This window comes from Cyprinodon variegatus, unplaced genomic scaffold (genome assembly GCF_000732505.1).
Source record: "Cyprinodon variegatus isolate N-32 unplaced genomic scaffold, C_variegatus-1.0 Scaffold717, whole genome shotgun sequence".
NCBI lineage: Eukaryota > Metazoa > Chordata > Actinopteri > Cyprinodontiformes > Cyprinodontidae > Cyprinodon > Cyprinodon variegatus.
In genome coordinates, this window is record NW_015151170.1 from 27701 (window position 1) to 52131 (window position 24431).

The following is a 24431-nucleotide window of genomic DNA, read 5'->3' on the forward strand; positions in this document are numbered from 1 at the left end:
TATATATATATATATATATATATATATATATATATATATATATATATATATATATATATATATATATATATATATATATTTTTTTTTTTTTTTTATCTGTAAGGGTGCAGATACTTTCCCACAGGGCTGTATGTTTGTAATTTTCTGTGGTATCTACCATAGTCTCAGAGAAGTCTTTGCAGTCGTTGGTCCCATCGACCTTGTAGGTCCCAGACTGGTTGAGGTAGTAGTAGTAGTCGGGAGTCATGATGCCCAGGCTTTCTTTCTGCTGTGCGTTGGCTCCCTCTATCAACTGGATGAACACAGTAAAGGCAAATGCTCAAACATTAATCTTGAACCTTGTAATCTATTTAACACTTTATGGACTTTGAAGCAGTGGACACTGTGTGTTGCGTTCATTGGCCTCAGACCTGGTAGTAAATGTGGAAGTTCCTTTCGCTCTCATTCTGGCTCACCACCCTCGACTTCTCCAGGAGGAAGTTAGAAATTTTGCCACCATCTGGCTCCCCACCTCTGCTGAACTGAATCTCGAAGTATTTTCCCTGGTAAACACAAAATCAGAGTTGTCACATATTCAGAGCTTTATCCTTCTTCACTTCATTGCTGCTTGTTTTTTACTTTTTTTTGAATAAGTCAGATTTTACCTCTGGGATTAGACAGAACTTCTCCCCAAGCATTACAGTTAGTTAAAGAAATCTGCTGGTTTATTGTGAGAGTCGACTGTGCATGCATCAAAAATGCAGTGACCCGTAAACAGGATCTATGATAATTCACCAAGGCCTTACAGGAAATTTCACATGCTTAGCCGTGATGCTAAAACTGCACATGTGGAAGTTGGTGTAGTCATAAGCGTGAAATTAGAGTCTTAGGACCACAATGGTGAGAAAGAAGTGGCTTCATTTTTTATTGTTTTTGCATAACTAGAGCGTAAACAAATGACACTCTATTTTTTCATACTTTTTGTCACCAGATAATCATTCAGTCTTCTATCGACGCTCCGTTTGTTGTCTCAGTTTTTATTTTAGGTGACACAGGTATTACAGTCACTCTGCATTCCTTATATAGATGTGAAACTCTTTGGTCAAGATAAATAAGGATTTAGCTTGATATCTCTGAAGAGGTTGTGCTGATATTTGAATTGAACCCATTAATGTCCGCTTTGCGCCTGCAAAACATCATGGTTGCTCAAAACTGATTAAAAATCTTATCACTTATATAAGATACAGATGCTGAATATATGGATTAGACATAAAGAAAATTAAAAACTCCCTGCAAAAGAAATTTCAATAACATGAAAATAAATTCAATTTACTATGGTTATAAGCAAATGTGGAGAATTTGTTTCAAGCAATAATTTAAAACTGTGAGGAATTACGCTGGTGAAGATTCTCAGTCTTCCAGGTTATAATAATTCCAAAAAAAGTTAAAAAACAATCCACTGGACTTTATTTTCCGAGTTTGAAGACGTTTCGCTTCTCATCCAGGAAGCTTTCTCAATTCAAAATGTCTGAATTAACGTGGAGATCCAAGCTTTATAGAGTGGACTGAAGACTATATGCGATGTATTATCTAAGGATGGGTAGCAGATTTACTAGTCCCAGGTGCTAGGCCAGAGCTCGCAGAGGAGAGGATCGGATGTGTAGATAATAGGGCAGAATGACCTTGCTCTCACACACCCAGGAAGAGCAGATTTATTAGAAAGTAGAAAAATAACTCCATATATGGATACGGGAACCAAGAGAGGATGAATAATATGTACTGTTTGTGTTGAATTGTAAGATTTTCCCTGAGAAAAATTAATAAAACGGGAGAAGGGCCGAGTTTTGTTTGCAGATGTGTCCTGCAGGACCAACAAAGCCTTGTTTGGGCTTAGAAGACATGCAAATTAAACCGGAAGAACAGGTCCGCCCCTTAAGAATGGGGAGTCGTTAAGGTCTTTGTTAGCATGCAATACCTGACACTGGCCTTTGCCTCTAAAGAGGGGAGTCGTTGGGGGCATTGTTGGCCTGGCTGACCAGGTGAGGCGTCTTGGTCCCCTGCATGGCCATTAGGATTACGATGGCGGGAAGGAATCAATGCCTCAATCAGGCTAACAAAGACCTCAATGACTGCCCTCAACTAACAGGTAATGGGGCTACTCTTTAAAGCTTGGAACTCAATGCTAATTCAGACATTTTGAATTGAAAAAGATTCCTGGATGGAAAGCGAAATGTCATCAAACTTGGAAAACAAAGTCCAGTGATTTGTTTTTTAACTTATTCAGTATGAGGAATCATGTGAGGTTTTTAGCATAGCTTGTGGCTACTTACAAAACGACTAGAGTTGTTGTTGCGGACAGTCTTGGCATTACCGAATGCCTCCAGCAGAGGATTGGACTGTAGGATGATATCTTTTACATGCTGCGACACACAAAGAGGGTGACACAAAAACAATTATTTGTAAGCCAGTGTTTGGATTTTTGTTAAATAAAAAAAAACAAATCAAATACAGGCAGCTTCATCTGCTCCTACCTGCACTTTTGATCCACCTCCAGACACTTTGGAAATATAACCCATGATGTATTTGGCCGCCACTGTCTTTCCAGCACCGCTTTCCCCGCTACCAAAAAAATATTTAAATAATTGACTTCAAACTAAACACACACAACATCAAAGTCATCAGCAGCAACTTTTCTACTTTATGTCTTTAATTATATTCTCATGAGAGATAAATTGGTGTGTCTGATTCTACTTTGAAAAAAACTATTTCATAGTCGGCCTCTGCAGATGGCCGCTCACACTGAGCCTGGTTCTGCTGGAGGTTTCTGTTAAAAGGGAGTTTATCCTATCCTCTGTCGCCTCAAGCATGCTTAGTTTGAGGGATTGCTTTCCACTGTGGCGTACCTCAAGGTTGTGTAATGGGGCTCCTTTAATTTCTATATAGAGGGCCCTCCACCTTGAGGAGTGTATAAGCTTTTATTATCACTTCAAAACAATATTCACCACATTTCCACTCTGAATTTGCAGATTTGTTTGGAAAATAGCTTTATTTATAGGGATATTTAGTAAGTACTTACTGTAAAATATCTCTACAATTGCCTTTTTATGTGACCTTTTAAGACTAAAGTATAGTCTGATGAGCAGACTGATACCAGAGGGAGTCAGTGCATCTATGACCCTGTAGCCTACTTTCCTTAATTTACTTCGGGTCAGAAGTTCCCTGCGCTGTTCTGCGGATTTGACATCAAACAAATCAATGTTGAAAGGGTCCAGGCAAGCAAATAATCTTCAAGACACATGTTGATGATACTCAGAAGCGTCTGGCGTCCAGCTTAACTCAGATACCAATGATAACTCCAAGTAAGGTGAAAAAAGTATACAAAAAACAGAACAGAAGAGTGCTGCAGTTCTGAGTTTTGGCCACAGGTGGAGGATCTTTGGACTCGGTCGTGTCTCTTTAAACATGCAAAAAAGGTTTGAAGTCTTCTAAAATTTGCTCTAGACAAGATTAAAGCATTGGTCTCTTAACCTCTTACATACGTTACATCTACAATCAGAAAGATTTTGACCAGCTCTACTTTCGAGTTTCATATCAAATTGCTGGTTTCTTCATATTTTCAGCGCTTATGCTACTTGCATGTTTGAGCTCCACTGTATGAATGACACATCTGCAAAATGGTTAAAGACATGCTTATATTTCATCCTTTTAAATTCACCATTTACCTTCCCAAGCAACACAACTCTAGAGCAGCTGCAGTTGGTTCATCTACCAGAACCCCAAGTCATCATACAGTAGGTTTGCTCTATGGTGCAGCAATCGTGAACTCTCTGAACATTCATCACTGTGCGAGACTTTAAACATGATTACTAGGTAATATATACTTATAGTTTCGAGAGTAGTTTATTCTTTAGCTAATAGTATATTTTTGTTTTCTGATTTATTTTTATTGCACCAGATGTTTTGTTTAGATTTCTTGAAAGCTGCTAGACAAACACTTTTACACACAACAGAGAATGAAAGACAAAGAAAGATAATGTTTATAAAGTGTATTTTCACCTGATAATAACGCATTGATTCTCCCCATCGATCATCATGTTTCGGTACATGTTATCTGCCAAGGCGTAGATGTGTGGTGGGTTTTCATACTGGGCCTGCAGATAAACAGACTCTGGGGTAAAGGGTGGCAGGAAGAGCTAATTCACCACAGTTTCCACAAGTTTGCAGAAGTGCCTCTACTCACTGCGCCTTGGTAGAGTTCAATCTCTCTGTCTGTAAAATAGGGCATTTGTTTGAACGGGTTTACTGAAATCAATACAGGGCCGATGTATGTCTACAGAGAACAGTCAAGGAAAGTTAGAAAATATGCTTGTTTGATCTGGTTTTGTATACTTAAAGCCTTCTTGATGCTGCATTTAGTATACAGATTGAATATATGCATACATTGAATTTATGCAGATTGAATCATGCTCGTAATTAAACTTATTTTCACATTTGATTTAATAGTGACTTTTTAAGAAAATCCAACATGCCAAAACATTTCTTCTTTCCATGTAGGTGACTTAAAAGAAGTGATCAAGCTGGTGCAAAATTGAAAAAGCCCGAGAAAAACCTAAACGTTTTGATCAATAACACCAATTTCTGAAAGAATATTTAACCTATTTAAGCCTAAACACCATCCCAAGGAAAACAAAATAAAATAATTTTATCTGTAAGTTGTTGTTTTTTTGTTACTCTGAAGGAAAATATACTTTGAAAAAGAATGAACAGAATGACTAAAGTCAGGGGGGAAACGGCCTGCAGAGAAATGCAGTATTGTCTTGCCTGCTGTGTTATTGTTGGGGTAGATTTACCACAAATGCATCTGCAGTTTGTGTTTGATTAATATTAGAAACTAGCTGCACAACAAGCACAAGCTAAATGAATAAATACAGCAGCCGAGTCAAAGTTAAGTCACTTCAAATGACCCCCTCGCCCTTTGTTCACAAATGTAAATGCAATTTTAGTACTTCTGTAATAAATATAAGCATGTTAATTTTTTTAAGCAGTTGATTTTTCCTGTATTTAAAGGAAATATCAACTCAAAGTAGTATATGATCTGAAGATAATTTAAAAGTTATAAGGAAATTATTGAAAACCCATCAAACGGTGTGTTAGTATTAGTGAAAACCAAGAGCAGTGATATTTTAAGGTCTACCTTCATTTCTGTAACTCCAGAAATTTTATTCATTGCTTAATACTGAATTTTACAAAGACTTTTTAATCTCAACAAAAAAGAAATATTCTTTGGTCTAAATATTTGTTTCACTGAAAGAATATTAATTTAACTGAGCATCCGTCGACTGACTGACGGGTGCGTCTCACAGCTGTCAGCCTGTAGGTGGGGGGAAAACATGAAGTCAAGACTTCATTTTTACATGACCTCAGTGTTTCCTGAAAATGTACAGATCTGACTAAAGCCAGGTCGTCAGATCCAGAGCACTTCCTGACTGCTAAAAAGAAGAGTCAAGACATTAAAGGTTATCTGTGGAATAATCTGAACCGTTTAAGCTTTTTTGTGTTTGTAGCAGGAGACGTCTGGGCTTATAGCGCTTTTGCTAGCTCTTCCTGTTGTTTTTTTCTTCTATCTGTTCTAAACTGTCATTTTTAGAGGAGTCAAGTTTTTTTCAATCCACTTCTTCATCATCACACCTTGAAAAAGGCCTGGTTGCAGCTTTATAAAACAAACTGTTCGATTTTATCCTACAGTTTAATTTATAAGGAGGTAACTTCTCTGGTGTTATACATTTATTTTTCAGTTTTATTCACTTTGCCTTTCATTTTGGCTCTTGATAGCCCGATAATTTGCTGTTACGGGCCAGGTTCGGCCGCTGGGCCTCCAGTTTGACACATGTGGCTTACATTAGGAAATAAATCACATTTAAAGATTTTACTTTTTGGAGAAACAGCCTTACAGATTTTGAGGAAACGGCTTTGTTTCTTTCACAACAAACAAGCAGATGTGGATGACACTTGGCTCACATGGTGTGGTGAAAACATACCCTATAAGGTCTTTATTTGGAAGTATTTGAAATTCCCAGATCAGGTTAAAGAAAACAACAGAAAGTAAAAAAAAAATATAATAATAATAAAATATATATATATATATATATATATATATATATATATATATTAGCTGTTGTTTTCTAATAGCTATTCATATAAAATTGTCTAAAATTTGAATTTGAGTCACATGTGAACTCTTTGTGCATTTGAACACTTCTTTCGGTTGCATTTGAAATATAAGTACAGAGTTAAGCCGTGCTTTTGGAAGAAGGAAGTGAGCATTTGTTTCATGCGGCTGACAAAAAGGAGGAAGAGTGAATCTCTTGCCTTTATGACCATATATGTTTGTTTGATGGTTGGGGGAATTTAAGTAGAAAACAATGCAAAGTAGAGGTTTTCTTACTAAAGCCTTATTATTCTACACATAATCCATCTTTTGCATCAAGGAGAAAACTCGTTAATCACTTTGAGTGTCACTAAACCTCATTTGAAAGAGCAAATGCTCGTTAACAATCTGATTATTTGTAGGATACGAAAATGTAGTCGTCCATGTATCTCTTCTTGAGGTTATCCACGATTGCGTCCTCTGTGATCTTGGAGAGCAGGACCATGTCGTCCACTCCGCTTTGCTTCACATTCTGACTTTGCCAGTGGTACTTCGCCTGAAAGACAAAGCAGAACAAACATGAGGAACTTTAGCCGTCCACAGAGCTGCTAAGTAGATAAATATACATTAGGTGTCAGATTTCAAATTATATTCTCAGATTTATACCAGGTTTAGAAACTGAATATGTTGCATATTATCCCAACAGAACATCAGGATCATCCATTCATCCTATAAAATTAATGCATGTTGGTAAGGTTCGAGGGCTCCACAAATTTGCAGGGCTTGTGCTAAAACTTGCTTTCTGGCTGTAGGTAACCATATATATATATATAAAAAAAACATGTAATAATTGATAAGCTATGCTTACCTATATTTGCATATAAATAAAATTGAATACAATGGATTTTAATTACAGTTTAAAATAAGTTTCAAATCTCTCAAAAGAAAAATCAAAACAAAGGGAGAATAAATTTGGTTGTGTGAGTGTATCAAATATAGTTTAGTAAACGTTAAAAGATGTATTTATATATATATATATATATATATATATATATATATATATATATATATATATATATATATATATATATATATATATACACACACACACAATAAACTCTAGTACTACAATATTCATGTTAGAAAAAAACTACTTGTTTAAAGTTAGCATCTTGAATATCGTTTCATTTTTCATCTTAATATATTTTATAGTATATATAGCATATATTCAAGTAAAAGCATAAAAAATACCCATCCAAGAATTTATAAAAATGAGAGTAAAACAATATTTAGTAAAAAAGGTGCTGAGTAGCTCATCATAATCTCTGATATTTAAAATTCTTGTAATTTTAAGACTACATTAAAAATAATTAAAACAAATGAATAATGTAGATGAAAAATAAGAAATCCAGGCAAAGAAACAAAAAAAAGTTGTTCTTTTAACTTAAACTGAGTGAATAGCCCCTCCAGTTTCAGTATTATCAGCTTCACCTCCTAATATTCACCAGATATGAACTAAGCTTTTGTATAAAACAAAGGTTTTAAATGAAAAAAATATTATTTTTGATGTAACCATTAACTGTTTGTTTTTATCTGAAGTGCTTTTGTTTAAAACAAGCTTTTTGGTTATTCAGTAAAGTTACACACCCTGGATGGAGTAGCCAATAAATGTTCTACAATAAAACTGGCAATATTTTATCATGATATTATTCAATATTACTTCTTGAACTACATTTGTTTGTTAAAAGTTACCCAAGTTACTGTAAGTAGTTACTACCCTCCTTTGACCACCAAGCAAAGACAGCTGAGGGGATAAGCTCCCCCTGCTCAGTATGACCAGCATTCTGCTGAGGCCCAATGGAGGTTAAAAAAGATAGAAGCAGACACAGAAAAGGAACATAGAAGCACTGATCTATAAATACTTTCTATCTTAGAAAAGGTAGCTGTAAACAAGCTCAACAGATGACTGTCTAGGAAAGAAAGTTAAGTTGATTTATATTGTATTATAATACATTTTATAAATTAAATTGCTGATTATCTTCTCTGTTCACTGTGATCTTTGAGCCAAATTTTGGTTATTAGCCTTTAAACCTTTAAAGCCTAAAAATTAAAATTATGAACAGAAGATTCCATTTTTTTATTGGAGTTGTCATTGAACTTTCTGAAAAATGAAAAAATAACAACAACAAAAACAACAAAAAACCATAAGTGTGTTATATGAGAGCATATATTTACATTAGGTATTTCTGTATATTCTTTTACAAGTTTTCTGTTAACTACATGTCTAATTGTTTAAATCAGGGTTTTCAAATACAAAAAAATCACACTGATGATGCAAAGCTCTCATGTATCAAATATGTAAAGGGTTGAAGCTGAAAGGCCTTTTTAAGATGATTTGAACCCAATTTTGCAAATGGTTTTAATACCTTTGAATTCTGATGTTTATGGGGCCTTTTATGAGGAACTGTCACGTTAGTCAAGGTGCTCTAACCATGACAACACATAAAATAGGCAAACAAATAAAAGAAAGCAAACATGCAGTAAAAGAAATGCACAAATAATAAAAAATAAAAGATTTTGGGTTGTTTTAAAAGCCATTGATTGTTTAAGGTTAGTCAAGAGTCTGACGTTTTGAAGCAGTTTGTTCATCAGTTTACAGCTACCCATGCTCATGGACAGTTAGAGACAGCTGATTATTAGAGCTGCGAGATCCAAAGGGTTCATTCTTTAATCTGTCCTTTCAGCATCTCACCTGTTTACCATGAAACTGTATCAGCCAAGGGTACCACATATAGTATTTGGTGTGAGGGATTGCTGTTGAGTCAATGAGTCGAAGCAATCAAATGGTTTTCTTTAGAAAACTTTGAACTGTCTCTGTAAAGTGCCTTGAGATGACATATTGTGAATTGGCACTATATAAATAAACTGAATTAAATTGTTTGCAGAAGGTGCATCACTTGTTAAAGGAAAAAACCTAAATTTGCTTAATATTAAAATATGATATCATAACTGCAGTTAAGCAATGTTTTGGTTCAGTTTTATGCCATATAAAGGCTGTAAAATCAAGAAGTCCCTGGAATAGAACCATTCTGACGGAATGAAGAAGACGATCCCAAAAAGGTATTAAATATGACCCCCCAATCTTTAAAAGAATCTTTAAAATAAAGAGTAGAATTAGAGTCATAGATATCTTTCTGCTGGCAAAGAGTTATAAAGTAATTTCTCTGGGATTCTGGAGAAACAGAGGGAGAACCATCATCCACATATGGAGAAACATGGAACATGACGACAGAAGAACCTAAAGCAGACGTCCTTTGATTCATTTAACCTCTCAAAACCCACCAGGTCGCCATCGACCCGTTTTAAAGCATTAACATCTAATAACTCAGAATGCATGAAAATTACACCAGTAAAATGTTCACCAATATAGACATGCTAGACATCATTGGAAAGCTTAGATTCTCCACAATGCAACCACTGAGTTCATTTTATGGACACAGCGAGCACCAAAGAACAATTAACACAGATATAGCAGCATGTCAAAATGTAAACATGACAGCTGCCAAAACAAACAAGTGTGTCTTTATTACTGCTGTTCAAAAAAGACCTATTATTTTCAAGAATAAAAAAAAACATATTTGAACTGATGCAGCTTGGGCTGTGTTTTACTCACCCAATTTTCATGTATATATTCAGAAACTAAAATGTGTTAGCTTTCAAATAATGTATCAAACATATAATTTTGGGCTTACAGTTCCTAAGTTGTTAGGTTTTCCATTTGGGTATGCAACATAGGCGAGAATTTCCCAAAATGAGGTGGATGTCAAGAGGTTTTACAGGTTTACCAATGAAAGAGAGAAAAATGTCCTCAGACTAAAAGGATGCCGAAGACTCATCACACATTTGGGAAAAACAACCAGCTGCGTATCTGGGTTAATATTCTGTAGAATGACATTAGAGCAGTGTGGTCTGGTGTAAGACTAGAGAGGCATTCAGAAAAGATCATCACAGTCAAAGTGAAACATCATGGCGGTGGGAGCAAACCTGCTCTGAACCACATCAGCAAGTCCAAACATGAACGGGATCAGCCTTGTCCAGATCTGAAATTAAACACCATTCAGATGCTTTTTTTTTTTTTTTTTTTAGCTTCAAGCGACAATTCATGCTTGATAACCTGTGGCTGAATTCATCCAAGGTATTTGCAAAAAAACACTCTAGAGGAGAACATCTCTTTCAAATAGGGAAGGTTTAAAAACAGCTTTTTGTTTTAGTTATATTTATGTACTGAGCTGAAGGAAATACATGCGACAACAAAGCAATATGTATTGAAAAACATTGTGGGGAAAATATTTCTTTCTCAGAAAATTTAAACGTACTTGAAAAAATTGTGCTGTATGTCATAGACTAAAAGTAAGATTTTATAAAAGACTTTTCCAGCGCCAGTTCAATGCACCTTACATGAAAAACTAACTTTTGCAAACGGCTGTTCCTGGAAAAAAAAAAAAGGAGAAATTGTTCATTAAAGAAAGAATAAAGAAGAAAGCCTGAGGGTTTTAAAACTGTCTGGTGATTATTGTTAAACGATGAGCATCAAGAATGAACTTCTCAGTGTCATCACAGGCATTTTTTGAAAGCAAAACCCATTGTGGTTATCATTACAGGAAGCTGAGGTTGGCTGCCAGGCAACAGGTTACTAATGGCATGATCTCATTTTTAGCTCGGACATTTAAAAAAACTTTAGCATAACCGCAGCTTTAACTTTGAAACCTTTAAATTGCTCTGCAGTGTTTTCCTCTAGTTTAGCTGCTCTGTTGCTGACGTCTCCAGGCTTTTATACCTTTAAAAAAAGCTGGTCTGTTTGATGTGTGTAGATCTGCAGGGTTTTTCAGTGGCAAAATGTGGTCTGTGGTCTGAGCCTATGACTGACATTTATGTGCAACAAACTCTCTGCTTATTGTCTCAGGAAGCTACTCACCATAGCATTAAAAAAAATCATTCAATAGTGGATATGTTCTATGAATTTAAAAGAAAAATAATGTAACTTTTCCTTACATCATAACTTTATAAATTGTTCACCATAAAAATAAATATTTTAAGTCATTTTTTTTTTTAAAAAGGGGAGTTTTGTAATTTTATGGTACGTTTAAGAAAAAGGTTTGACAACCTTGTGTATTAAATGGCCATGTGGAGGCTTGTCACAATCAGCGTGCTTTATTAAGCTCTTGCACATAGCAACACAACACAGGAAGTGCTAAGAAATGTCTCAATCTGTTTTTATTTTTACATTTAAAAACCCCACAAGGGGATATACAGACATAATTCATGTGTAAGGAAGGCGTGAAGTCAACTTCTGTTTCGTTGCCAAATTAAAATATTACTTTCCCATTAAATTAGAAGCCCTAATTTCTGAGCATCTCTTTCCTGATAAAGTTCTGATATGGATTATATGGCTCTCTATCCAGGGCGACGTGGTTCTAGTACAAAAAATAACTAAACATAGCAAAACCCCTAAAAGAAATGATCTTTTGCTTAATTTGTACCACAGGTCAATGAAAACATGAGCCCCCTAGTGGAGCGTGTAAACACAGTCAGAAACTGTAAAGGCTGATTTATACTCAGAAACCAGGTTGTCTGCGTGTGTCGCAGTGAATGCAGATATGCTCCCGCCCCTTCTACAGACACTCTGCTGCACCTTTCCAAAATTGTAGGTGACCGTAGACAGGAGGCTTCTGATTGGTCAAATCTACATCCGCTCTACACTATGCGTATTTCCTGTTTGGTACAGGCTTGTTTTGTTTGTATGACCACCATTGTGGAAAACAACTCGTGAAGATAGACCAGCTAGAAGACCGAGATGCGCAAGGACGCTGGGACCCTTTTCCCCGCTCTTTTTCGCCCTCATGTCCCTCCATTGTAGCACAAACTTGCCCCCACTTTCTCACCGCCTCGGTTGTATCTAGACCCACAGCTAGTTCCTGATTGTCTCTCTTGCGTTGTGGCTTGGAATAACATAGTGCAGACCCCGCTTCAAGTTTGCTGTGTCACACTTCATGCGGGAGGATGACCAGCCCTTAACTGTCCGCCGCTAACCCGGCCAGCCAGAATCATTTATCCAATATATATGGTATATTGGTCTAAAAAGGACAAACTAAAAGGGTGAGCAGCCTAGTTTAGAACCAAATAGATAACTACGGATGAGACGCAAAGTAATCTTTTTCTAGAAAAATAAAACCTCCAGCAGCAGCAGGTTGTTGAAATTTTAGCGTTAAAACTTCTCTTTTTGGACATACAAAAGGGCATCATTAAAACTAGTGTTGCACTGAAACCGATACCAGTATCGGACGGGGCCCCGATACTGCCCTAAAATGGTGGTATCGGTATCGGCGAGTACCAACAAATAGGGCACCGATACAATTTTGAGAGCCATAAGTTTATTCAACTATTGTCACCCACTCCTGGTTGGCAATAAAAAGTTCTACTGGATTCACTTTGTATTAGATTTTTTCCTGCTTCACAAAGGTAGGCAGCAGCTTGACAAAGCCATGATGGCAATTATTTTACATTATTAAAGTATCGGTATCGGCCGATACTGCACAGCCAGGTATCGGGTATCGGTATCGGGGCCAAAAAATGGCATCGGCGCAACACTAATTAAAACATTTGTCCATTCAGCTGCAACCTTGATTGTTATGGTTATAAGCGGCTTTAAGGGTATCCCACATTGTGATTGATTCAGTCAAAGCTAAGAGGCTTACTCTGGGTAACCATCCTAGTCCACCTCAGGCAGGCTAACAATGCTAAGGTTGGTGTTTGATCAAGACAGTTATCGAGTAAAAAAAACATTTCACAGCCTGGTTCCTGGACCTTTTGGCTAAAAGACAAAATATTTACAGGTATAGTCAGGGTGTCTCTAAGGTTATTTTTTTAAATAGATAAGACTATGGTATCTAACGCATTGGTGGGCATTGCTGTCTGCATAAGGAAGACATTGCAAAGGGCAGCAGATGTAGAAGAACCGCCCCTATCCAATAAGATCCTACAAATAATTGAAATCCTGAGGCCCTCATCTTAAGCCAACCTTAAATATTAATGTTTTCCCTGTAGATAGTCATCTCTGGGTAAAATATGGTGATTTTTTATGCCTGCAGAGGAATAAACAGTCATTTGCAGCATAGCTCAGAAGAGATGAATGATGGAATGATGAGGGAAATAAAGCAGAGAAACAAACAAAATTTGGACTGTGGTCTTCAGAACTGGACCCGGGAACCCTTTTTAAAATTTTTGGATCATTTTCCTACTGAAGGAACCATTTATTTTTATCACAAAAGGCCATTGGATTCCAGTAGGGGTGTTTATGTGTCTCAGTGGTAGAGTAAACTCATCATATGCTGAGGCTACAATCCTTCTGGTTTTGATTCCCTCCACTTCACTCTGTCCTACTTCCTGTCCAGCTGCCTTTAAATAAATAAAGGCCACAAAGTTTGACAAAACTTTAAGAATATAACAACTTCCTTGTATTGAAGGAGTTTCAAAGAAACTGAGGCATTTTAAGAGAAACCATCCCACAGCATCACAGATCCTCCTCTATATGTTAACAGTGGGGTTGAGGTGCTTTCCCCATTTATTCATGCTTTGCTTCTCAGCAGACACACTCGACGTGTCACATGATTTTGGCACACACTGAAGGACTCAGTTTGTGCCAAATCTCAGCTGCATTTAAAGCACCATGAGAGTTTTACATTTAAACTCTCCGTGTTTGTATCGGTAGGATTGACAATGCATAAATTGCCCTCCCTAAAAGCATCTGTTTGGTTTATAGGTAGCATTAAATGGACGATTGAGTGGCAAGAGAAGGAGGTCTTCCTCTTAGACAAAATTCATCTGTCAGAGACAGAAATTCATGGATTACCAACTGGAAGTTTACAAACACTGCATTTATTTCACAGGCAGTGTTACAGCTGCCAGCAGGTATGGAGGGGGGTCATCCTATTTATTGGTTGTCCCTCATACAAGTCTTTTCGATATGCTGCTTCTTCTTGTGCACACTTCTGCATTTTATGCATCCGGTCAGCTTCAGTTTCAGTCTTTCACTGTAGCGTCCCTGCTCTAATCATATATTTTGAAAATGGCTGAGAGTCGCATGAGGCAAACGGTCTCACAGTTTGCCTCGTGCCACATCCTTATGAGAATAAGAGGAAGGACTCATGCACAGTTGGTCCAAAAGTGACTTGGGCATTATTTACCAACATCTCTGGAAAAATCCACTATACCTGAAACCTGAATTAATTTTCTTAAGATGAAATGCAAGTTTCTAGTTTAAGAATAGCTGTCTGCATAAAGGAAAAATCCTTTTAAAGGTACACGTCATTAAATTTATTTTTGAATATATGTGTACCAGTAACTCACTTTGGCTGCATACAGTGTTTTCTGACATTATGACATCCTGCTGATGTAGCATTTGTTATTTTTGTCTTTTAAGCTTTATTTTTGCTTACTTTGTTAGTAATATTAAGCCTTTCTGTGTATATTTGACATAAAATCATGTGACCAGGATTACTACACTGCAATCAATTCACTGATCTCTATTTATTCACTGGATTGCTGATAGGCTGAAAAAAGTGAAGCCACCGTCTACCGTGCTGGTTCTCCCCACTCCCACACAAACACACAGTAAAAATGCCTACATGTGTAGCATTTGGCTGCAAAAATAAGAAGTTCGCCGGCTGTGGGAAAACGATCCACAGGTAATTTCACAGTCAGCAGATGTACTAACCAAGAAAATGCAAATATATGCCGATGTATCCTATAGTATAGTATGTAGCATAACAATAGTCTAGCTATCTTGGACTGACTCGAAGTTGTTGACTAAATTAGCCGTTGTCATTGTGTCTAGCGTAAGAAAATAGAAAGTAGAGTAAATAGAAAGTAATTCACTGTAAAATGTCATTGAGCTAATTTATTACTAAGCGGATAACGCTGTTGTTTTTGTACTGTTTGTTGTATTTCTCATTTGTAAACATGTAACATGTAATTACCATAACAATGTAATAAATACATGCATATTACATATACATCATCAGTTTTGCACATTTGGCACATCTGTATTATTATGCGCCATTTACACATTAATTTTGTTGTGATGGATTTGTATAAAATGTTATATTACATGATTTAGACTCTTCATTGTCTTCATTAGGACTGTGGAATGTGAAGTTAAAGTAATGTACTTATACCATGAAACAGCAATTGTGTGTCAAAGTGATGAATTTATCTTTATTTTAAAAGTCTGAAAATGAGAACATCATCGTTGTTCGATGCTGTAGGACACGTATTGTTTACATTGCGACCGGTCTAACATGGGAGTACCAATATGGCGGGTGATGGCTTCACTTCCACCCCATACTACCAATGGGCAATCAACAATCCAGTGAATAAATAGAGATCAGTGGATCAATTGGTCACCAAGCTGAAGCAATGTAGGCGAGTGAGTGAGGAACTCCCAGCATAGATGTGAGCTGCAAGAAGATGTTTGATAAGTGGGATAAACCTCAAGTTGTGCTGGGAAAACAGGCTTAATTGGAGTTCACTAAACATGAAGCTAAAGGTTAGAAAGCATCCTAATGTCTCTGGGACATTGATAGACGTGAGTCCATATCCTAGCAATGCTTTTAAGCCTTCTCCTCAGAGCTGATGGTTTTCAGTGAGGCATTACAGTGCGGTCTGGACTTATTCAGTAGCTGCATCAATGGCCACCATCTGGCTTCCTGGTAGTTCAGCTGTACTGCAGGTAGATGGCGCCATGTCTGCTAATGCCAGCTCATTGCAGCCACAGCACGGGGTTCTATTTAGGCTCAAAAAAGACGATCAACACACTATATGGATGGAAACTTGGAGTATATAGTGTTATTTTATCATCATTAACTGGATGTTGGTTTTAGAAGCAAACCACCAGAGGGCAAAAGCAATCAGTTAGAAACTGACGCAGCTACGAAGGAGTATTAGGGCCAGGCTAGAGATTTGTTTTTTCTATTTTGTGAATTAAGTCATAAAATTACAAAAATAAATTCGCAAGGAGTATAGTGAAAATATTACGAGAATAAAGTCTTAAAATGACCAGAATAAAGTTGTAAAATTACAAGAATAAAGTTGTAACATTACGAGAATAAAGTTGTAATATTACGAGAATAAAGGTACATTTTATGACAAATCTTACCAAAAGCACTGTCTTCCCTAAAATGAGGAATGTGGAGCATTATGTGAAGTCATACTTTGGCTCTGGTTTGACAAATAAGGAAATCTTTTAGCACCATCATCAAAATGGGCAGAATGTCAAATTGAACTCAAGTTGCTGATTGGTGGAGCAGGTTGGGCGTCATATGCTGGTTGGAGCTTGAAGCTTTCTTTCTAAAACGGGTTTTTGTATGATGACTTCATTCTTGTAATATTAGGACTTTAATTTCATAATATTACGACATTTTTCTTGTAATATTACAACTTTATTCTTGTAATGTTACAACTTTATTCAAAAATAAAGAAATAAACGTCTAGACCTCTAGAGAGGTCAGCCATTTTTATTTATTGAGGATATTTAAATCTGGGGGGGTGTTGAAAAACATTGATGTTTACTACATGGCCAATAGTGTGAGATGTTTTTTTTTTAAATATATAAGCGGTTATTTCTGATGCTGTTGAGAGACTTATTTCTAACAGCAGTCTGGTCTGTTAGCATGCTTACGCTTATAACAGAATAGAAAGAAACTTTAAGCTCTTTCATTGTAGCTCCCTTCCTCTCATGGTACATTGTGAAAATGGAGAAGCGGAAGGCCGCATCACAGTTATTCAACAAGTAACTTGGGCGTTTCTTACCTACCTTTCTGGAAAATATTTCCACTATAGCAAAGACAGGAGGGGGAAAAACACCATGTCAGGAGGTGATTTAGGAAAAAAATTCGTTATATCTGCTATTGGCCAGTTAAGATTTTAAATATTTGCTTATTGTTCAAAAATCCAGATTCATGCATCCTGATTTTTTTGTCACTCAAATGATTCCCATTTTTGATGCTATTTTTCTCTGTATAAACTGCACAGTTTCTGCTATTGGAATCCCTTGAGATGATATTTTGATGTTGTGACTTAAACTAAAAAAGGCAGCATTCGGGTTTGAGGTTTTTCAGTTCTGGAGAAAAAAAAAAAAACTCGAGATGTAACGAAACTGGTGTTTCTTTCTAACCAGGACTGAAAACAATAAAGTTCATTGAAGCGTTTGATCAAACTGCACGACTGAACCGTTGTATGATTTGGGTATTTGAAAGACGACTATAGAATCATTAAAACAAACAAATAATGTAATGAAAAATAAGAAATCCAGGCAAAAATAATCAGATTTATCATTGATTTATTTTTATGCTTTACTGTTCCCTCTTTTCTATTTTCAATCCATTTACTTTGCCTTAAATGAATAAACTGAACTGAATGTAACTGAACAGGTTTAAATCAAGTGTCTTTGTTTTCTAAATAAAAACCTTTGGGTTGATTTTTGTCTTAACATTTTCTCCCTGCACATGTTTGGAGCACTCAGCTTACATGAATGTTAGCTCAAACTGTGCAGAACTCATTGGCAGGGATATCAACCAGCCTACCTGCTATGCAACCATTAAGCAGGTATAAAAATCAAAATTGGGTGCCAATTGATGCCAATTTTACTTTTCTCTTAATAATAGCTCTGCGCAATGTGTGTCACTTCCTCTTTTGTTTACTCAAATAGGCCTTGATTTGGTTATCGTCGACCTACTTCGATCTAAATGTGTGACGCTAGTTTATACGTTCTTGACTTAAAGATTTTAACTTTATCTCATTTTGGCAAATCTCGCCTTGCTATTTTTTGTTTCTTTCAGGAAAATTTGCTGTTTTTCTTTGCTTTTCTGTGAAAGAAACTTAAAAATACCAATTTTTTTTCATTGTTATTTTTAGACTCTTTGTTTGGATGCTTAAACATATCTCAAACAACTAGCAAACTTACCTTGAAACCATCTGGTACCTCTGACTCTTTCTAAAAGCTGAACTTAAAAGAAGAAGCAAAGATGGTTGCTTAAAGGCGGACTTTTCCTTTTCTTTACAGGTTCCTTTCCATCATTTAAAACTGAAACAGTGACACAGGTTATCACTAGATTCAGGTCCTTATCAGAGCTCTGACTCTTATTGTGAAAGTATCTGACTCCAGTAAAATGATGCAGAGCTGCTTCAATGATCTTTAAGAGACTCTGTGTAAGTTTAAGTCATGATTTGGCCTAATAAGTCTATGAGTTTTTGGATGTGTCAGGGAGCATTTTCAGGAAGTGTTGTGACAGAAACTACGGCCTCTCCTGTAAGTCCACTTCCTCCTCTCTCACCTCAAACTCTGCCTCTTGTGAAACCCTTCAACCTTTGTGCATGCACTGGGGTCTCTTCCTGCACCAACGTTTTTAGCCCACAGGGTGCTATAAATTACTAAAGACAATAAAAACATTAATAAAACCAGTTTTAAGTGAATCATAGCAGATTTTGGTGCTTACATTTAAATGAACATAAAGTCTAAATCTCATAGCTTCTCTTTAGGTTGACATTTTGTACATTCTTTGTATACAAGCTGATGGTTCGATATAAAATCGACCTTGAATATGGGAAAATTGAATTATTTCAGGTATTTTTTTTTTTTACATTTTACAGCTTTGAGACTCAGTTTAAATAAGATAAACTTTTGATGAAAAGAGGAAACTCATTCATCTGCTGTGCAGATCTGAAATACAACAGTTTATATATTTTAACACCCAATAGGAACTTTAACTCGTCTTACACCCTAATTTGGTTTGTGAAAATGATGTTAATTTAATTTTTAATTTTTTTTTTTATCAATCTATGATTTCAAATAACATGAAACCAATTTTCCTGCCAAAGTGGAGAAGAGAAACACCCAACATTTTATGCGGATGTCAAAGTTACACACCTGTGCTCACACAAGTAAAAGCTGCTCAGAGGGTATGATAAAGGGGTACTGTACCATTGTGTCTGTGGGCGTCTCCTCGTCGGGCGTCCACCGTCCAGATAGTGTGTGTCGGTTGTGTGTGTGCCGTTAAACTCCACCGTTTGACGTCCTCAGAGTGCAGCCATCACCCAGAAGAGGGACAGCCAAAACCAGCAGAAGGCACACAGACTACAAGACATCCAGTGTAGCTGTCACATACACTTCCTCATACTCCCACCGACGTAGTGTGTGAAACAAGAACTGAACGTACGCAGTGATGCACACACTCACCACACAGGGCTGTGTAACTACTTCTGTATTTCTCTCATGCTCCCAGTCGTCAGCGAGGATTAAGTAATGAAGGGTTTCAGTGTTTGTTGACTGCAGGTATCAAAGTTTCGTACCACAGTTAGTTAGTCCTATTCTTCTGGCACAAGCAGAGTAGCGCCGATGGCAACAGAGAGGGTGAAGGGGGATCATTTTCCAGTGTGTTGCCAAATGATGGGTGTTTCATTTGTTGGGTGCCGGCTCCACCCAGGCTGTGGTTGCTTCATGCAGTGTTTGTGAAGCCTCCAACGCCCATGAAAACCGATGGCTTCAGGAAGACAGTGTGTGAGCAGGTGTTGGTCTCAGCTAGTGTTACATCCTCCTATGTGGAGGAGATGAATCAGTGATAATCTGGCACGCTGGGGGGGGGTCTGTCTTTTTCTGACTCTGCTTTTGCTCCTTTTCATTTGAGTCATTTTCTTAAAATATATCCCTACTTTCCTTACTTTATTTAGCTTCTGCTTTCCTTTTTTTAACAATGTTTCCTTTCATTTCTTCTCACCACCTTAGCAAGTCTGATTTGTGTTACTCCACGGCTAGACTGACCATGTTGGCATATTAAAAGCTGTCGAGGCCCTCAGCCTTCCTGCAACCCTCAATAAGATAACGGAAAAAAGTACGTAGAGGTAAACACCTGATTTCCATTTTCTCATGACCCATCTTCAACTGCCTTGTATGTTGTGTCTGTCCTATTCATTTCTCCTGTTGCCCCCTCCCTTCCTGTGCTTCTGATCTTTTTCTGGGTGGAGCTCCTGCTGCTGCATGCAGCTTATTCATGTACCTGTCAAAAACATTTTCTCAGAGACGACGAGTATAATACCTTTCAGCAAGAGATCCTAAAACATGGATGAAAGAAAAAAAAGAATGAACAAAGAATTACCTTCTTTGGCTTCTTCTTCTGCATCTCCTATACTTTCCTTACTTCTACTATAACGGGCTGCTGATTTACTGAGGCACAAACAAAAGGTGATCACACCAGATCACCAATGCAGGACATTAAGTGAGCTCTTGGAAATAAACACAGGTATAGAAATATGAGGTCAGAATTCTGCCAAAAGGGCAAATTCACAAAAAATAGATGCATTTTGCACCTTTTACCCAGCTCCAGTACCACCGTACCCCTAGATGTCACGAGCATGACTGCATGCTCCTTCTCTGCTTTCCATAGACCCACAGCCTCTCTCCTACTCGCATATGGATCTGTTTCTGCATGCTCATGTCAGCTTTTGTGACTTTGAGTGAGGTAAAAATTGGAGATAATAAACCGCCTGTGATTGGCTACTTTTCAGGAAATCCCACCTCTTGGGATGGTCCTGTTTTCTTCCTGCTTGTGCCTTATTACAGTAGAAGCATCTTCAGGCTAGCTGCTGTTTTTTTTGGCAGAGGTTTGACTTCAGAGGGATCTGATGGAAACACTTTTGGACTCCATGATTGTAGAACAGCTAATACTGGATTTAAGGGAAGGAGCAGCCAAAAGGCAGGAGAAGAAAAATAATAAAAATATCACAACTACTCAATCACCAGAGAGAAGTTTTCAAAGAAGAGAAAAACATTTAAACAAAGAAGAAACTCAACTTTTATTTTGGCTCATACCTACCTTGGACATGTAGGAGGGAGTTAACAGCCAGACCCCTGACACAACTGTGGGTTTATGTGAATAAAAACAAAATTTGTTTTCATAATGTTTTTACTATTGGAAAATACCTTCACCTGCGACGTGTTCATATCTAGGGTAAAAGAGCAAGACAACATTTGACTTCAGGTGCTGCCTTCATTGCTTGTGTGTTGGGAATTGGGACTAACTATGTAGGGGAAAGTGAGGACTGCACATGGCAGAGCTGCTTAATGCATAACGTTTTATGGACAAAGGTAATGGTATTTGGTATTTGAAGGTATTTGAAATTTTTTGAAACTCTTGGGGTTTAGGAAATCAAAATAATAATGCTGCTTAGCTTTTAAATCCCTGGATTGGTTGCCAGTTTGTTATGTTTCCCAGCTTCTACTCTCCTGATAACCTCCTCCCACTTGGTAAATCATCATATCCCCTGGATGCCTGATGCTCATATAAACATATATCTATATATAAAAAAATAATTATCTTTGTAGTAGTACCTGTAGTAGTTGCCAAATTGAACATTTGAGTTAGATTTATTTTAAAATAAATACAATGTATGTATATTCCAAATTTGTTAAGATATTTTCAATTATATATCTACTATCACTGATAACATACAACTTTAGGAACCAGTCGTAATGAGAACAAGAGTTTGCCAAATGATCCTAGGTCCGCACCAAATATGTAATAACCGCCATTGGGGGAATGCACAGGCCATCTTGACTGTGTGCGTAATACAAAGGGTTTGTTGTATATTTGCAACAATGGCCGTCAAAGGGATATATACATCTTCTCTTAACTTTTATAAGCCAAAGTGGAAGTAAATCAGTGGCTGCCATCTTAAGTGCTGTCAGTAGGATAAAGCTAAAGGGACGAAGCAGGATGCTTCCTATCAACCGTTCATTTAGCATAAGGACCTCCTGAACTTCCTATATGGCACTTAAAACCTATGAGGTTGCCCAAAATCCTATGTGTAAAAAGAACCATAAACACAGCACACCACTCATATGTTTTGAGTTTAGCAATGGAGAGCTTAAGGCAATCACTACAGTTGTGTAATTTGTTGTCCCAATTAGACCAGCATAAGGCAAGTGTGCTTCAGCAATAATGTCCGGAAAACTAAAGGTGGTCTGAAATCAGCACAGCAGTCCAGAGTTTCTTTTCTACCCACAACAGTGTTGTTACTGTTGACCCTGAGGAAGGTGAGGGTAGAGGAGCTACAGGAGAAGGAGGTGGGAGCTAAGATTTGCAGTATTCAGACAGCACCTAAGTGTTAAAAAAAAAAAAACCCTGTTACCTTTGGTTTTCCTAAAAATGTTCTCTGGATAGGCATGTCATTTATATTTTTAGAACGGGTCTAATCATAGATTTTTATTCAAGGTAATGTCTATGGTCTGCTATTCAAAAAACGTTCCCGATTGTTTATAAGTAAGGAAATTGATCTGCATCACTAGTAAGATGGCTCAGCAAAAGAACTGTTAGGTTCTGCTGAAAATTTCCTCCTGTTGGAAGGGAGTTTTCCTCTCTACTATCGCCACATGGATGCTTGGTGTGAGGGATGGCCTTCAATGAATGAGTCGAAACAATCAGCTGGTTTTCCTTAGATAGAAAACTCTGAACCAAACTGACTGTATGATCTGGTTGACTTGTCTCTGTAAAGTGCCTTGAGATGACATGTGTTGTGATTTGGTATTACATAAATAAACTGAGTTGAATAAAAGTTTCCTTTTAAAGGTTAAATAGCCATTTGAAAAGCTTCATTATCCAAAAGGACTACATTAAAGGGTTACAAGAAAGGTTGAAACCTAAAAAAGAACTCAGGAAAATAATAATAATAATAATAATACAGCACCACAACAATAAGTATAACCAGACAGTTTCTCAGTACTCCTAATTTTAAATCTGTTAAACCCGGTGTATAAGTCATAGGACATTTCACATCTCAGCACATCTAATAGTTGATTTTATGGGTTTTAAAAGTCAAAATATTAAAACTTCAAAGTCAATAAACCGTTTTCCAAATTCAGAAATAGCCACTAAGAAATAATAAGTTAATAGGACAAAATTAACTCTCATTAATGTGATTTTTTTCCCCCACAGCTAAATGAGCTCAGTCTTTATAAAAAAAAAGAGGAAGTCATTGCTTCATTTCTGTTTTTCCATTAAAACAGGCAACGATGATGTAGACTTCTAGAGCGGATGGTGACGAACAAAAAATCGGTCCCAGACACAAGACATTACTTCCATTCCTTTTAAATATAAATGCAATGTTTAAGTTACTGTACATATAGCAGGTGAAGTGAGTATTTAACACACCACCATTTTCTCAGTAAATATATTTCTAAAGTTGCTATTGAGATGATATGTTAACCAGATGTGGGTAACAATCCATGCAATCCACACATAAAAAGAAATCAAACCATAGATGTCCATAAATTAAGTTACCGGTATTGTAACAATGTGAAATGGCACAGGGGAAAAGTATTGCATCTGTGAAGGGAGGTGAAAAAAGGCATGAAAAAACAAATCAGCCCAAATCTCTCAGTAATTAGAAAGCAATCCTGCCTCTGGTCGGGGCAAATTAATATCAGCTGGTTCCGTCCCTAATGATGGCCTATAAAAAGGTGGCTCTGGTATCACATGAGAAACATCTCAGGATGGGTAAAAATAAACTGCTTTCTCAAGACCTTCCCAACCTTAATCATGGCATCGGTTACAGAAGGATTTCTAAAGTTCTGAATTTTCCAGTGAGCACTTTCGGGGCCATCATCTGGAAGTGGAAAGAACATAATTTCACCACAAACCAACCATGACCAGGTGCTCCTCGCAAGATTTCTGACAGAGGAGTGAAAATAATTATCAGAAGAGTTGTCCAAGAGCCAAAGACCACTTGTGGAGAGCTTCAGAAATTTCTGGAATTAGCAGGGAAAATTGTTTCAAAGAAAACAATAAGAACCACCATGGCCTGTATGAACACTCACGATGCAAGACTCCATTGCTGAAGAAAAAGCAGGTTGAAAAAGTTGAAAGTTTGCTGCACAACATTTAGACAAGCTTGTGAAAGACTGGGAGAATATAGTCTGCTAAGATGACACCAAAATTGAACTAATAGGATCACATAATACTCATCATATTTGGAGGTCAAATGGCACTGCACATCACCCCAAAAACACCATACCAACAGTGAAGTGTGAGGTGGGAACATCATGGTGTGGGCTGTTTTTCAGCATTCTGTACTGGCAAACTTCAAATAATTGAAGAAAGGTTGAATGGAAAAATGTACAGAGAGATTCTTGATAAGAATCTGCTGCAATCTACTAGGAAGGTGAAGATGAAACGTGGACGGATATTTCAGCAGGACA

The 24431-nt window shown here is 37.1% G+C and overlaps 1 protein-coding gene across 1 annotated transcript in view; it reads right to left on the reverse strand.

The window, feature by feature from the left end:
* LOC107097719 (unconventional myosin-If-like) overlaps positions 1-19712 on the reverse strand; it is a 42068-nt gene extending 22356 nt beyond the window's left edge. The window contains exons 1-9 of the mRNA XM_015394978.1: positions 19419-19712; positions 19164-19316; positions 6555-6683; positions 4220-4309; positions 4036-4130; positions 2511-2598; positions 2310-2399; positions 411-542; positions 158-292 (exon numbers count right to left, since the gene is read on the reverse strand). Coding sequence (XP_015250464.1) covers positions 158-292; positions 411-542; positions 2310-2399; positions 2511-2598; positions 4036-4130; positions 4220-4309; positions 6555-6683; positions 19164-19166 — 762 coding nt within the window. The 5' untranslated portion in view covers positions 19167-19316; positions 19419-19712. The remainder of the gene's footprint in view (positions 1-157; positions 293-410; positions 543-2309; positions 2400-2510; positions 2599-4035; positions 4131-4219; positions 4310-6554; positions 6684-19163; positions 19317-19418) is intronic.
* Between the last annotated feature and the right edge of the window lie 4719 nt (positions 19713-24431).